Raw genomic sequence first — 16,092 nt, 5'->3', positions numbered from 1 at the left:
CCACCTCGCATACACCACCGCTTCCCCAAGAACCCTGCCAGACACGCCCGAAGAGGCTGTGAGCCCACACCCAAAGGCCTGGGAGATGGGGGAAAGTGCTGGGAGAAAAAGGGTGGGATGGGAAGGGAAGGACGGCCCAGCCGGGCCTAGCTGAGAGCTCTGCAGTTGCCGTTAACTAGGAAAGGATGTTTATTCAGCCCCGATGAGGAGGGCCAGGCCCCCACAGGGGGTTCAGGGTGGCAGGCCAGCTGCCGGGATCCAAGGCAGGGTAGTGGTACTGATGGGGGTTTGGGGAAGACGGGGGAGCCACCGGGCCCGACGGTGACGGGGCTGGAGGGGGGGGGCCTTGACCGCCTGCCCCTCCGGGCCGGGCCCCAGGGCAGCCCGGCTCCCACCCGGCGGGGCCGCCTAGTCCGGAGAGCCCTCGGGGGCCCCCGCAACTCCAGTCCAGTCCAAGGCGGGAGGGCCTCGCTGCCCCCTCCCTCCACGCCGCCTTCAGCTCCTCCCACACCGTGTCCAAGGGGCCCCGTGGGGCCAGGCTCCCCTCCTCCGGCCCCGGCCCCGTCGGGGACCGGGCCAGGGTCCGGACGGCTGGGTGGGCAGGGCTAGGCCTGGCTCCCCTCCTCCTCTTCCTCCTCTCCCAACCCCGCCGGGGTCCTGGCCGGAATCCCGGTGGGCGGGGCTACTTGAGCACCAGCATGGCCTCGGTGCCGTCCTTGCGGGGCAGGTTCAGGCCGTGAGTCAGGTAGTATTCCCGCCGCAGGAAGGCGTAGAAGTAATCCGACACGAGCAGGATCTGTGTGGAGAGCATCAGCAATCGTATTTCACCGTCAATCGTATTTATTGAGCGCTTACTGTGTGCTGAGCACTGTACTAAGCGCTAAGAGCAGGCGGTTGGCGCGGGGACGAGGCCCTCGCCCTCTCGGCCCGTGGCCGTTTCTCCCCGTGCTGGCAGGGAGCTGGCAGAGTGCCCGGCCCCAAGCTAACAAAACACAACACACCAAGAGAGCTCAAGGGCCCGATTGGGTCTCCTGAATCAGGGGCATCGGGAACCGGAAGAGGATTCCAAGACCGGCGGCCCCGAGCGGGCATCAATCCTCCAAAAAGGAGGCCTCAGCCGAGCCCGACTGGCTCCGTCGGCATTCTCCGGGGCCCTCCGACCTCCCTCTGCCCCCAACATGAGTCCACGTGTCTGCCTCTGGATCCGGTGCCAGTCAGTGCCCCCCCAGCGATCAGTAGGGGAGGGCAAAGCGGCCACCATCCAAAGGGGCCCAGGGGAGGGGAGGAACCGTGACAGAACTGGCTCAGCCCGAGAGGACCCAGCCACCCAAACGCCTGACCCCTGCCCGGGTCGCTCACCTGCCCGACGTTGAACGTCAGCGTGATGGCGTAATAGAAGTTAGAGTTGGCGCTCCCCGCGTAAATCCAGAGGTGCCACAGAACTGGGAAGAGCAGGGAGCACACCACGATGACGCAGGAGAGGACGAAGACGTTCCGCAAAACTGGGCCGGAAAGAAAACCCGGGAATTTAGTACCTCTCCGCTTGCCCACCACACTCCCTGCCAGGAGGGGACGTGACTCTGGCCCTGGCAGCCGGTCTCCTGACCGGGAGGGACCCCGTTGCTGCCCTGGTGTCTGGCCGGCCCCCCTGCCAGGAGGGGACCTGACCGCGACCTCGGCGTCCAGTCGGGCCAGCCTCTCTCCGGGAGGGGACCCGGCTGTGACCCCAGCAGAGAGACCGGTTCCGCCTCTGGGACGGAAAGTTCCAAAGAATGAAGTGCGGCAACGTCCCCACCACAGTGCGTGTGTGTGTGGGGGTGTCACCCCAAGCCCCCCAGTCTGCAACCAGGAGGCAGAGGCGGGCGGCAGGGCCACGGCCCTTGGGGCGACCAGGGGAAGCCCTGGTGAAACAGGCCCCTGGGTGCGATGACAGCTTCCCACCCCCACCAGAGTGACCTCCGGGATCCTCTTCCCCCTCCCCGTCCCTGCGGCTGCCCGGTGGAGGAGAACGACGGCCGGGGCGCTGGCGGTCCTGGTGGCGGACCACCCCTCTGACTGCACCCGGCCGGCCGGAGTCCGCTCGGAGCCGCGGCCCTCGGCACCCTCGGGTGAGCGACGTCACCCTCACATATGGGCACACGAGTACACGCGTGTGTGCACACACACACACACACACATACGCACTCCCAACCCGTGTGCGTCCCACCCAGATTCCAGGCCAGGTGCAGGACAGCGTGACCCTCTCTCCCAGGGGCAGCTGGACACAACCGCAAGGTTCAGAAGGTCAGACCGGCCGTCAGTCCGGTTCCAATAAACCCCACCCCATGGCTCATCGTCGAGGGGTGGGGTGGGGAGTGGGTGGGAAGAGCCAGGGCTTAATCACTTTGTTTTTCCAATGATGTTTGTCCCCAAGACTCCGCCCGCTCGCGGGGTGCTGGGCGTCAAAAGCCATCCCCCTGTGGTCAGACCAGTGGTCAGACGGCTGATGCCCACTGTGGGGATGGTGGCTGGGGGAAAGGGCAGCTTCTCCCGGGGATCCTCCTCCAGGGGGCTGGTCGGCAACTGGCCGGGGGGAAGGCCGCTGCACCTGCTACCCTGTTTCCCTCCAACGTGCCCACCCACCCGCCTGCCCTTCCCTCCACGGGTGGGGGAATCACCCGTCTAGCCAGACTCCCAATCGAGACAGTTTCACTTCCTGCATTGCCAAGTGAACACGAGCCCAAACACGCTGGGCCCCAAACAACAAGCCTCACTTCCTCCCGGGTACTGGCTTGTTTTCATTTGGTTAAGTGGCACATTCAGAGCCACGTGGCTCACGCCTAACTGGAGGGTGTGGAAGCCAGCCTCACCCCTCACCCGCGGGGGCCCAAAAGGCAAGGGTCCCCGTGGATCCCTGGCCTCCAAGAGTCCCACAGGCTCAAGACAGCAAGAGCCACAGTGACCGTGGCATCCCATCGTCTCCACCTGCCACCCCCTCTCACAACCCCAGCTGGCGGCCAACTCCGCCCTGGCGGGATCCGGACCAGGGCGGCGGGACTTACATCTGCACAGGTGGCTCCACACAGGGAGAAAGGCCAGGTAGAGGGCGGCGTCCCCTACGGTCGGGTACGATTTGAAGATGGAGATGACGGCAATCTGCATGAACATGAAGAAGAGGGGATGCTCCCTGGGGCGGAGGGAAAGCAGGCGTCAGGGACCCAGCTCGGCTGGCCTCCGAGAAGCCCCGAAGCTCCCGGGCCCTGCTTTTTAGGCCAAGGCCCCAACGGAGAGCCCGGGGGCACCGAGCCTATGGGCCCCCACCAACAGGGGCGACTGCTTCAAGGCTGGGCCCCTGCCCTCGGGCACGGAGGACGAAGTGGTCACCCCTCTCTCAGGACAACAGCCCCTCTCTCCACCCCGGCGGCTGCTCCTGCGACCCTCTCAACTACAAGGCCCACTCGGGGCCGGGACCAAGCGGGAGCCATCCTAAGTTCCCGCAGCTCTTCCTGCAGGGGAAGAACGGATTCACGGCTCCACTACGGAGCGTGGACCCGAAGGGGACCGGGACCGCCAGCTTCCCCCGACCTTGGACGCAGCATTCATTCATTCGATCGTATTTATTGAGCACTTACTGCGTGTAGAGTGCTTGGGAAAGAATATAACAATAAACGGTGTCATTCCCCGCCCAGAACGAGTTTACGGTCTAGAGGCAGGGAGCCACGCAGCCAGTACCGGCCCACACCCGAGATGGGCCCCGCTGGGGTTGGCGGGCAGGGGAAGCAGGGTGGGAAGTAAGAGGGGGTCTGTGGAGACACAGTGCTGCAGGCTGGAACGTCATTTTAGCCTCTCTGGCCACTTGTTGGGCAGCCTGGCTGGTAAGAGCCAGGGAACAGAGAGGGCACAGGATCAGGTGACTACTAATTGTCCTCTGGAATTCGAATGGCAGGAACGGTCATAGGGCAACTATGTGCCCCTCCCTTTCATCATCATCATCAGTCGTATTTATTGAGCGTTTACTGTGTGCAGAGTACTGTACTAAGCGCTTGGGAAGTACAAGTTGGCAACATATAGAAACAGTCCCTACCCAACAGTGGGCTCACAGCCTAAAAGGGGGAGACAGAGAGCAAAACCGAACATAATAACAAAATGAAATAGAATAGATATGTACAAGTAAAATAGAGTAACAAATATGTACAAACATATATCCATATATACAGGTGCTGTGGGGAAGGGAAGGAGGTAAGATGGGGGGTGGAGAGGGGGACGAGGGGGAGAGGAAGGAAGGGGCTGAGTGTGGGAAGGCCTCCTGGAGGAGGTGAGCTCTCAGTAGGGCCTTGAAGGGAGGAAGAGAGCTAGCTTGGGCCGGGGGTCGATGGCGGGACAGGCGAGAACGAGGCACAGTGAGGAGATTAGCAGCAGAGGAGCGGAGGGTGCGGGCTGGGCTGGAGAAGGAGAGAAGGGAGGTGAGGTAGGAGGGGCGAGGGGATGGATGGACAGCCTTGAAGCCCAGGGTGAGGAGTTTCTGCCTGATGCGCAGATTGATTGGTAGCCACTGGAGATTTTTGAGGAGGGGAGTGATATGCCCAGAGCGTTTCTGGACAAAGACAATCCGGGCAGCAGCATGAAGTATGGATTGAAGTGGGGAGAGACACGAGGATGGGAGATCAGAGAGAAGGCTGATGCAGTAGTCCAGACGGGATAGGATGAGAGCTTGAACGAGAAGGGTAGCAGTTCCCCTCTTCTTCCTCCTGGGTCCTTTCTCCCCCTCCCACCTTCCTTCAGGTTATTTGCTACCTCTTCCACCCTGAGGATGAATGGGGTGGGCCGGGGGGTGGCACAAGGAGCCCCTGGACACATCTGGCCTGAAGCAGAGCGCTGGGAAATGTTGGGAAATCAAATCTCCTCCAGGTTGCCTTCCCCGATTCATTTCTCATCCTCCCTTACAATCAATCAATCGTATTTATTGAGCGCTTACTGTGTGCAGAGCACTGTATTAAGCGCTTGGAAAGTACAAGTTGGCAACATATAGAGAAAGTCCCTACCCAACAGTGGGCTCAAAGCCTAAAAGGGGGAGACAGAGAACAAAACCAAACATACTAACAAAATAAAATAAATAGAAAAGATATCCCCAACACTTACATCCCCAACACTTCCGTGCCACCTCTCTCATCACCACATAACCCTCGCCGCTCAAACTGGACGCTTACGCCAAAATCTTTATACTCTATTTCTCGTTCCTACTTGGGTCCGCCTCCCACTGAAGACTGTTACCTCCTTGAGGGTGGGGATCACATCTACTGGGCTCTCTCCGTGCTCTGCACCCAGCAGGCGCTCAATTAATATTACCGAATAACCGCCTGGAGCTGGGGCTCATGGAAAATCAGACGAGTGTCGCCCCGTGCTCTGCCTCCTCGGGAGAGGGGTTAGAAGAGGACGATGAGACGGAGGTGTCGGTGGCCAGAGCGGAGTCGGGAAATCTCTAATTGTCCGGCCCCCGGCCCTCCGGGAAAGGCAATCATAGACCTCAGCCCTCCCGGTGGTCTGTGGCCCGAGAGCTGAGTAGGGAAACGGGTGGACGCTCCAGCAACAGAGGGCCGTCGTTCCTGTCTAGGACTTGGGAAACAGTTCCTGAGGTAGGGACCAGAGGTAGGAGTAGCCCGGCCTGAGCCCGACAGGAGAGACCATTTATTAATAATAACGACTGTGGTGTTTGTTGAACACTTATTCTGTGCCAAGGCCTATACTAGGTGCTAGGGAAGATACAAGATAACCGGGTGAGACTCAGAACCCGACATGGGGTCACAACCTAAGAGGAAGCACAGACACTGAATCCCCTTTTTACAGATGAGAAAACGGTGGCACGGAGAATTGAAGTGCCTTGCTCAAGGTCACACAGAAGCCAAGTGACACTGGCAGGACGTTTGTTGAGCACTTATTCTGTGCCAAGGCCTATACTAGGTGCTAGGGAAGGTACAATATAATCGGGTGAGACTCAGAGCCCCGACATGGGGTAACAACCTAAGAGGAAGCACAGACACTGAATCCCCTTTTTACAGATGAGAAAACGGTGGCACGGAGAATTGAAGTGCCTTGCTCAAGGTCACACAGAAGCCAAGTGACACTGCCAGGATTAGAACCCAGGTCCTCTCCCCCCCAGGCCTATGAACTCTCCAGAAGGCCACGCCGTTTCTCCCTGCATCGGCTCCGTAAGCGGCCGTGGGTTTTATCTTTCAGGCGGCCTGCTCTGAGGCTTCCGGTCTCAGTTTCCTCCGCTGGAAAATGGGGATAATTACCTCAGCCTTCTGAGCTTCAGAACCAGAAACACTTAGAGGGAATGAGAAGGCAGAGATGAAGAAAGCAGCCTCGGTTGGGCCTCGGAGACTGTTCCCTGAAATCGTTTATAGCGGTGTCTGTCTTCCCCACTAGACTGTAAGTGAGCTCTGATAGACTGTACTCTCCACGGCACTGAGTACAGCGTTTATTGAACATACAGTTAGTGCTCAATAAATAGAATTGATTCCTGGGGTGAGGGACCAAATGTATGACTCAGTACCACCCCTGACCTCCCTTAGGACCTCTCACCCCACGGCTGACGATGCCCAATGTTCGACCAAAGAGAACAGAAGGAGCTTGGAAGAGCTCAGCTCCTTATCTCTTGGGCAAAGCCAGCTGCCAGGGGCCTCTAGCTGAGCCACAAGGACTTTTTAACATTTCCGTATCCCAAGGCAAACCACTCTCCGTCACCCTGGCGACGGCATCCCGGGCGAACCACTCCCCGTTGCCCCAGTGGGTGTCCCGCAGAAGCCTGACCGTCCTACCCCAGAGGGTTTCTACGACAACGAGGTAGCAGGTCCGCTGACCGACTCACTTGAGTTTTACCGCCAAGGGGATGGTGTAGAAGAAGACGTTGATCTGGAACACGCACACAAAGAAGAGGCTGAAGTGCTCAAACATCTCCGCGAAGAAGTACCAGAAGAGGCCGACGTTCGGGGTCAGGTCCGGGACGGAGAGGCTGGAACCGAAAACAGAGGCAGGAGTCGGAGACCGTCGGCGCCGGTTAGGCTGCTTGGCCGGAACCGGGTCGTCCCTGGCGGAGCCACCCCAGGGAAGAGCCCGAGGCCCACGAGAGGCCCGAAGCATGGGCCGGTGAGAAAGGCTCTGGGGATCAGAGGAGCGGCGTCTTCACCAGGTCTGTTTACAGACCCAGAAACCGGGCCGAGGACCACTCCAAAATGCTCTGGGGGAGACTTAGCCTTCTTCGGAGAGCGCGCCACCAGCCCCCAAGTCCTGACCAACTAGCCGTCGGAGGGTTGGAAACAGAGAAGGGTCGGGGCCAAGATGCTTCGCTCAGGCCTTGGCTACTTGGAGAAAGGGCCTCTGGGTCTTGAAACCAGGCCAGGGGAGGAGTGGGTGGGGCGGGGCAGCCCGATGCTCCAGAGGAGATAATAATAATAATAATGATGGCATTTGTTAAGCGCTTACTATGTGCAAAGCGCTGGAGCACTGTTGTCAAAGGAGGTCAGGCAGATGGGAAATGTTTCATCCCTCTCCTCCAAGTCATTCCAGGAAAAATCACAGACAGAACACACACATCAACCTGACATGATGGTTTTGGTCAAAGCTAAAGAATTCAAGCGGCTTCCACTGGCGATTAGTGATGGACAAAAGATGAGGAAGACAGGGAGGGAGGGACGGTAGGGCCCCTGCAGGGACCCCCATCTTGCTCGGTCCTACTCTGCCCCACTCCCTCCTCTCCCAGGAAATGGGAAGAATCAAACCCACAGCATCTCGCAGCCACCTTCACCGAGGTTTGTGCATGTGGGTTTTTTTTTTAATGGCATTTGATAAGCGCTTACCATGTGTCAAAACCGTTCTAAGCACTGGGGTAGGTAAAAGTGAATTAGGTTGGACACAGTCCCTGTCCAGCATGGGACAGACTAAGTAGGAGGGAGAACGGGAAAACTGAGGAACGGAGAAGTGATATGCCCAAGGTCACCCAGCAAGCACTTAGCACAGCTAGGATTAGAACCCAGGTCTTAATAATGGTGTTTATTAAGCGCTTACTATGTGCAAAGCACTGTTCTAAGCGCTAGGGAGGTTACAAGGTGATCAGGTTGTCCCACTGGGGGCTCACAGTCTTTATCCCCGTTTTACAGATGAGGTAACTGAGGCCCAGAGAAGTGAAGGGACTTGCCCAAAGTCACACAGCTGACAACTGGCAGAGCCGGTATTTGAACCCATGACCTCTGACTCCAAAACCCATGCTCTTTCCACTGAGCCATGCTTCCGGGCCAGAAGGCACCTTCTTCCCTTTTGGATTTATTTTAGGCGAGGCCAACGGTTTCGGCTACAGATTTTGGGGGCGCAACTGCAGACTCTGTCTCGGCTCCTCCTAAAAGGCCTGGGATTATTAAGCGCTTACTATGTGCAAAGCACTGTTCTATGCGCTGGGGAAGTTACAAGGTGATCAGGTTGTCCCACGGGGGGCTCACGGTCTTAATCCCCATTTTCCAGATGAGGGAACTGAGGAACAGAGAAGTGAAATGACTTGCCCAAAGTCACACAGCTGAAAATTGGCGGAGCCGGGATTTGAACCCACGACCTCTGACTCCAAAGCCCGGGCTCTTTCCACTGAGCCACGCTGCTTCTCTATCATCATCATGATAATAATCATGATGGTGATATTAATAATAATATTAGCATAATGGCCGAGCGAATAGAGCCCGGGCCTGGAAGTCCGAAGGATCTGATTTCTAATTCTGCCTCTGCGACTTGCGTGCTGGGCGACCTTGGGCAAGTTACTTCACTTCTCTGTGCCTCAATTCCCTCATCTGTAAAATAATAATAATAATGATGGTATTTGTTAACCCGTTACTATGTGCCAAGCACTGTTCTAAGCGCAGAGGCAGACCAAGGCAATGATGATGATAATAATGACGATGATGGTATTTGATAAGCGCTTACTATGTGCAAGCACTGTTCTAAGCGCGGGGGCAGACCAAGGCAATGATGATGATAATAATGACTCGGGGCCCACGGGCGAGAGGCGATGGCCTTCCCAGACTGAGCCCCTTCCTTCCTCTCCCCCTCGTCCCCCTCTCCATCACCCCCATCTTACCTCCTTCCCTTCCCCACAGCACCTGTATATATGTATAGATGTTTGTACATATTTATTACTCTATTTATTTATTTATTTTACTTGTACATATCTATTCTATTTATTTTATTTTGTTACTATGTTTGGTTTTGTTCTCTGTCTCCCCCTTTTAGACTGTGAGCCCACTGTTGGGTAGGGACTGTATATGTTGCCAATTTGTACTTCCCAAGTGCTTAGTATAGTGCTCTGCACATAGTAAGCGCTCAATAAATACGATTGATGATGATGATGACGGAATTCCCTCTTTCCAGGGACGTGGGACTTTCACTCCCCTTCAGTTTCTAGCTTTGATGGCTGCAGCAGGCCTCGCTGATGCCGTCTCGGCAACGGTTCAGGGCTGATGGGGGCTGCCGAGGGGGCTGGTCCGCAGGGGGATTTCATGCCGAGGACTGTTAGCCGGCAATCAGGAAGCTCCCCCACTCCCGCTTCAGTCCGGCAACTGGTACCCGAGTTCGGCACGAAGGCAGAGCGGAGGGTCTTCCAGGACTCCCGCAAATCATACCCCGTCCCATCCCCGAACGATTTCTCCTAAGCTAGTGAGGCCAAACATTAAGCTTCCTGAGGACGGGAGCGTGGATCTTTCCGTTCTACTGCGCTTCCCAGAGCTCAGTTCAGTGCTCTGCTGCACCTGGTGGGGCGGAATGGCCGTCCCAAGTCCCGCCTATCACCACCGCGAGCCGGAATTACTCACATGAAGCCGTACACGGAGGGGATGAAATCCCAGGAGTTGAGGAGGAAGAAGGACAGGCAGATGATCACCAGGAGACTCCCCGCATACATCACTGCATATTGGCCCGTGAAGAGCCACAGCGTTTTGCTTTGCAATTTCACGGGGATGTACTGTCGCTGGAGGAAAACATAAACCAGGTCGGAGAGGGAGGGGGGGGCCCCACGGCATCCCACGACTGCGACAGGGCGGCACCCCTGACGTCTCCCTCACAGGCAGCAGAAGCGGAGGGGTTGGGTGGTCATTCATTCAATCGTATTTATTGAGCGCTTACTGTGTGCAGAGCACTGTACTAAGCGCTTGGGAAGTTCAAGTTGGCAACATATAGAGACGGTCCCTACCCAACAGCAGGCTCAGAGGCTACAAGGGGGAGACAGACAACGAAACAAAACGTATTAACCAAATAAAATAAATAGAATAGCTATGTACAAGTAAAACAGAGCAGGCCAGGAGAGGCCATTGGACGGGGCCACCCACCTGTCACCGGCACGGGGACCCTGACAGGACCCACCAAAAGGCTCCTGACTGGCTGGTTGGAGCTTACCCCAACTCCCTCTTTGCCCAACTCTTCCCTTCAGGAAAAGGGGCCAGTTCAGTTCCTTTTACTAGAGACTGCCTGCCTGGTAGAAAGGGCCAGACCTCCAGCCCGCCCCTGCCTCGCTGGGACCCCGACCCCCAGGCTTCCAGCTCTGCTGCTTGCCCCACCGTCCAGGAGTGGCTGCGGATCCGGAATCTGGGAAAGAAGCCTCTGCTGGGACTGGGAGATGTGGGCCATAAGCAAAATGTGGGCTATTTCTGCCTTCCCATGTTTGCCGGTTTGCCGTGAGCACCCACATCTCCGTGCTGGGACCCCTTTCCCTCATTCACCATTTGGCCGTTTTCGTCGATCCGTTCCCTTCACGAGTCTGGGCGCCCTCAAGATAGGGACCAGGCCTTTTTTTTTTTTTTAAACGGTCTCTGTTAATCAATCGTATTTATTGAGCGCTTACTGTGTGCAGAGCACTGTACTAAGCGCATGGGAAGTACAAGCTGGCAACATATAGAGACAGTCCCTACCCAACAGTGGGCAAGCCCTTACTATATGCCAGGCACTGGATAATCAGGTCGGACCCAATCTCTGGCCCACAGACTTCATGCACCGCACGTAGTAAGCGCTCAATAAATACGACTGATGATGATGATCCCCATTTTGGCGGATGAGGGAACTGAGGCACGGAGAAGTTAAGCGGCTTACCCAAGGTCACGAAGTAGACAAGTGATGGAGCAGGGACTAGAACCCAGGTCCTCTGACTCCCAGAGTCACGCTCATCCCGCTATGTCACGTTGCTTCTTTTACTATCCTCCCCTAAACACACTGCTGTTCCTCCTCCAGGTCTTCCCAGAGCTTTCCGGGACGTTGCCCGCACCCTCCCTGGCTCAGAAGCCCGTAGCCGGGGGGTCCTCTCGGGCATCTCCTACACCGGCCAACGTGCCCTCGGGAGACCTCAGGCGAGGCTGGGAAACTTTCCTTCACTTACAGCTCGATGCTCACAAGGGGAACACGTTCCCTTCTGCTGTCTTTCCCCGCAGTTCATGCAGTCCACTGCCTGCAGCGCCTGTATATATGTATGTACATATTTATTACTCTATTTATTTATTTTGCTTGTGCCTATCTATTCTATTTATTTTATTTCGTTACTATGTTTGGTTTTGTTCTCTGTCTCCCCCTTCTAGACTGTGAGCCCACTGTTGGGCAGGGACTGTCTCTATATGTTGCCAACTTGGACTTCCCAAGCGCTTAGTACAGTGCTCTGCACACAGTAAGCGCTCAATAAATACGATTGATGATGATGATTTACCGAGCCCTCGTAAATCCGTCAGATCCTCCTGTTTACTGAGCGTTTTCGGCAATTTGTCAACGGTGGTATCTGTTAAACGCTTACTGGGTGCTGAGCATTGGTGTAAGCGCTGAGAAATCGTCACGACTGAACTCCTTAAACTCAGCCTATTTCCTGAGAGCTTTCGTAAATCTGTAAAGTCAGCTATTTACTGAGCGCGCCTAAATCCGTAAGATCCTCCTGTTTACTGCCCGCTTTCGGAAAACTGTCAAATCGTCCTATTTACTGAGCGCTCGTAAATCCCTAAAACCGTACTGACTGAGCACTTTCGTAACTTTTTTAAATCAGCCCACTTACTGAGCGGTCTCGTAAATCCCTAAAATCAGCCTATTTACTGAACGCTTTCATAAATCCGTCAAATCGTCCTATTTACTGAGTGCTCTCGTAAATGTTTTGTTGTCTGTCTCCCTCTTCTAGACTGCGAGCCCGCTGTTGGGTAGGGACTGTCCCTATATGTTGCCGATTTGTACTTCCCAAGCGCTTGGTACAGTGCTCTGCACACAGTAAGCGCTCAATAAATGCAATTGAATGAATGAATGAATGAATGAATGCAGAGGCGGCTCGTACAGTGTCCCTATTCCCCGCCCCGCTGAGCCCCCAGAGGTCCACCGTCCTCCTTCAGCGCTCCACCCAGCCCCCCGCCCAGCCCCGCCAGGGCCTGCTAACCAGGGAAGGCTACCTGGAGAAGGTAGAGTAATCCCGGTGCGAACAGCGTCAATGGGTACAAGGATTGGTAAGTAGCCAGGGCCAGGAACACAGCACTGAGAAAGGCACTACCTGTGGAACGGAAACAACGCCGTTGCTGAGCGGTGCAGCCCGGAGACCGAGACCGTGGCCACCCCGCACCCGCCCAAAAGCATCAGCGCCGACGCTCCCTCCAGGCCAGCCCGCTGCCTCCCACAACGGCAAAGACTGTCCGATCAACCGACATCCCCAACTCGCCCTGTGTGATCCAGCGTGGCTCATCCCAAACCCCCAATTCTCCCCTCGCGCCCCAGCGTGGACTAGCCAACACCCCCTACTCTTAACAATAATAATAATAATAATAATGGCATTTATTAAGCACTTACTATGTGCAAAGCACTGTTCTAAGCGCTGGGGAGGTTACAAGGTGATCAGGTTGTCCCACGGGGGGCTCACAGTCTTCATCCCCATTTTACAGATGAGGGAACTGAGGCCCAGAGAAGTGACTTGCCCCAAGTCACACAGCTGACAGTTGGCGGAGTGGGATTTGAACCCCTGACCTCTGACTCCAAAGCCCGGGTCCTTCGCACTGAGCCACGCTGCTACTCTTCCCTCTCCATCACTGATTAAGCCCTGCCACGTCCCGGCACTCCCTCCCTCTCTGCAGTCTCCCATCTCCTCCCGCTTTCCAGACATCTCTATTTGGATGTCATCCCATCACGTCAAACTTAACACGTCCAAAACGGAGCCCCTTATCTTCCCAACCAAAACCTGTCTGCCCCCCAACATCCCCATCACTGTAGACGGCACCACCATCCTTCCTTTCTCACAGACCGATAACCCCGGAATTATCCATGGCTCCTCTCTGTCATTCCCCCTTCTAGACTGTGAGCCCGCTGTTGGGTAGGGACTGTCTCTATGTGTTGCCGACCTGTACTTCCCAAGCGCTTAGTACAGTGCTCTGCACACAGTAAGCGCTCAATAAATACGATTGATTGATTCCACCCACATATTCATTCCTTCACTAACTCCTGTCAGTCAGTCCCACCTTCACAAAATCGCTAAGCCCTGCCCTTTCTTCTCCAACCAAACTGCTACCACATTAATGCAATCACTCATAATAATAATAATAATGGCATTTATTAAGCGCTTACTATGTGCAAAGCACTGTTCTAAGCGCTGGAGAGGTTACAAGACGATCAGGTTGTCCCACGGCGGGGGGCTCACAGTCTTCACCCCCATTTTACAGATGAGGTAACTGAGGCCCAGAGAAGTTAAGTGACTTGCCCAAAGTCACACAGCTAATTGGCGGAGCCGGGATTTGAACCCACGACCTCTGACTCCAAAGCCCGGGCTCTTTCCCACTGAGCCATGCTGCTTCTCATCCTATCCCTCCTGGATTACTGCTTCGGCCTCTTGGCTGACGTCCCCTGCTTTCTGTCTCTCCCAACTCCAGTAAGTACGTCACTCTGTTGACCGGATCATTTTTCCGTAAAAACGCTCAGGACACGTCACCCCGCTCCTCAAAAAACTCCAGTGGCTGCCCATCCACATCCACATCAAACAAAAACTCCTCACCGTTGGCTTCAAAGCATTCCAACCACCTCACCCCTCCTACCTCACCTCGCTTCTCTCCTTCTACAACCCAGCTCACACACTCTGTTCCTCTAGCGCTAACCTTCTCACGGGGCCTCGATCTCACCCGTCTCACCACCGACCCCTAGCCCGCGGCCTGCCTCCGGTCTGGAACGCTCTTCCTCCTCAAATTACTCTATTACTCAATTAATAGAGTAATAATTAATTATTCTAATCAATAATTGGAATAATCAATCAATTGATTCAATTAATCAAATTACTCAAATTAAGTAAACAGACAATTACTCTAGCCCCCTTCAAAGTCTTATCGAAGGCACATCTCCGACAGGCCTAACCAGACTAAGCCACACCATTCCTCAATTCCCACTCCCTTCTCGGTTAACCTGACTTGCTCCCTTTGTTTCTCCCCCTCCCAGCCCCACAGCACTTACGTGCATGTCTGTAATTTTATTTATTTGTACTGATGTCTGTCTCCCCGCCCCAGACTGCAGGCTTATTCTGGGTGGGGAATACATCTATTTTTGTATTCTCCCAAGCACTTCGGACACTACTGCTAGAGAAGCAGCGTGGCTCAGTGGAAAGAGCCCGGGCTTTGGAGTCAGAGGTCGTGGGTTCAAATCCCGGGCTCCGCCACTTGTCAGCTGTGTGACTCTGGGCAAGTCACTTCACTTCTCTGGGTCTCAGTTCCCTCATCTGGAAAATGGGGATTAAGTCTGGGAGCCCCACATGGGACAACTTGATTACCTTGTATCTACCCCAGCGCTTAGAACAGTGCTTTGCACATCATCATCATCATCAATCGTATTTATGGAGCGCTTACTATGTGCAGAGCACTGTACTAAGCGCTTGGGAAGTACAAATTGGCATCATATAGAGACAGTCCCTACCCAACAGTGGGCTCACATAGTAAGCGCTTAATAAATGCCATTATTATTATTATTATTATTACTCCGCATGCAGCAAGGGCTCAATAAATATGACTGAATGAATGTACGAATGAACTATCCGTCACCCCTGACTCTTCTCTCGCCATCTGTGACTCTCCCTCGGTGACCCGATGAATACAGTGGGCAGTCATAATGCGCTACTATTATGACCATAGCTGAATTTCCACTGCCTATCTCCTTCTGCCTCAGTATCCCGTCTACCAAAGCGAATGGTCGCCTTCCCTGCCTCCCAAACTTGGGGACGTGCCTCGCAGCTCCGACAACGGTCCCGGACGGTACGTACTGAAGCCGCTCTGTGACCCTGAAGCCCATGGGCCAGAGAGCACCCGCTCGAGCCTAGCTGGGCAGCAAGCATGGCAGAGCCGGCCCAGACCCTCCCCGGGGGCTCACCCTTTACGGTGGCCAAGATGAAGAACGCGATGAGGGTGTTGTTGAGCGCACACGTGGACTTGGCCACGCAAGACAGCACGGTGTACGGGTTGAAGAGATAGCTGTAGGGGAAGAGAGAGGGAGAGAGGAACTCCACACACCACTCTCGGCACCGGAGCCCGGGGCGGAGGCCAGCGGGGCCAGCCCCAACGCTGCCCAACCTGGAGGCTCACCCATCTTCACCCCAATCATCTCTCCTGCTCACATAAAGGAAAAGAGGGGGACACCGACCGCATCTCAACGCACAGACGCCAGCTTAGAAGTAGCAGCAAGATCCTGCAATTGGCCCTGTCCCACAAGGGGAGCAGGACTGAAGCGCAGGATTGGCAGAAGGATTATTAATAATAATAATAATACTTATGGTATTTGTTAAGCGCTTACTACGTGCCCAGCACTGTTCTAAGCACTAGGACAGATACAAGGTAAGCGGGTTGTCCCACGTGGGACTCTCAGTCTTAATCCCCATTTTACAGACGAGGTAACTGAGGCCCAGAGAAGTGAAGCGGCTTGCTCAAGGTCACACAGCAGACAACTGGCGGAGCCGGGATTACTCCGACTCCCAAGCCCGGGCTCTTTCCGCTATGCCTCGCCGCTTCTCAACATACGGCAACCATATGTTGCCAACTTGTACTATATGTTGCCAACTTGTGCTTCCCAAGCGCTTAGTACAGTGCTCTGCACACAGTAAGCGCTCAA

At 55.3% G+C, this 16,092-nt stretch overlaps 1 protein-coding gene across 1 annotated transcript in view; it reads right to left on the bottom strand.

The window, feature by feature from the left end:
- Positions 1-174: 174 nt before the first annotated feature.
- Positions 175-16,092, bottom strand: part of PIGU (phosphatidylinositol glycan anchor biosynthesis class U) — a 29,350-nt gene continuing 13,432 nt past the window's right edge. The window contains exons 6-12 of the mRNA XM_038757174.1: positions 15,358-15,458; positions 12,420-12,517; positions 9,828-9,982; positions 6,848-6,991; positions 3,042-3,166; positions 1,360-1,502; positions 175-796 (exon numbers count right to left, since the gene is read on the bottom strand). Coding sequence (XP_038613102.1) covers positions 683-796; positions 1,360-1,502; positions 3,042-3,166; positions 6,848-6,991; positions 9,828-9,982; positions 12,420-12,517; positions 15,358-15,458 — 880 coding nt within the window. The 3' untranslated portion in view covers positions 175-682. The remainder of the gene's footprint in view (positions 797-1,359; positions 1,503-3,041; positions 3,167-6,847; positions 6,992-9,827; positions 9,983-12,419; positions 12,518-15,357; positions 15,459-16,092) is intronic.

The sequence above is a fragment of the Tachyglossus aculeatus genome, chromosome 15 (assembly GCF_015852505.1).
Source record: "Tachyglossus aculeatus isolate mTacAcu1 chromosome 15, mTacAcu1.pri, whole genome shotgun sequence".
NCBI lineage: Eukaryota > Metazoa > Chordata > Mammalia > Monotremata > Tachyglossidae > Tachyglossus > Tachyglossus aculeatus.
This window is presented reverse-complemented; position numbering and strand designations above follow the sequence as displayed.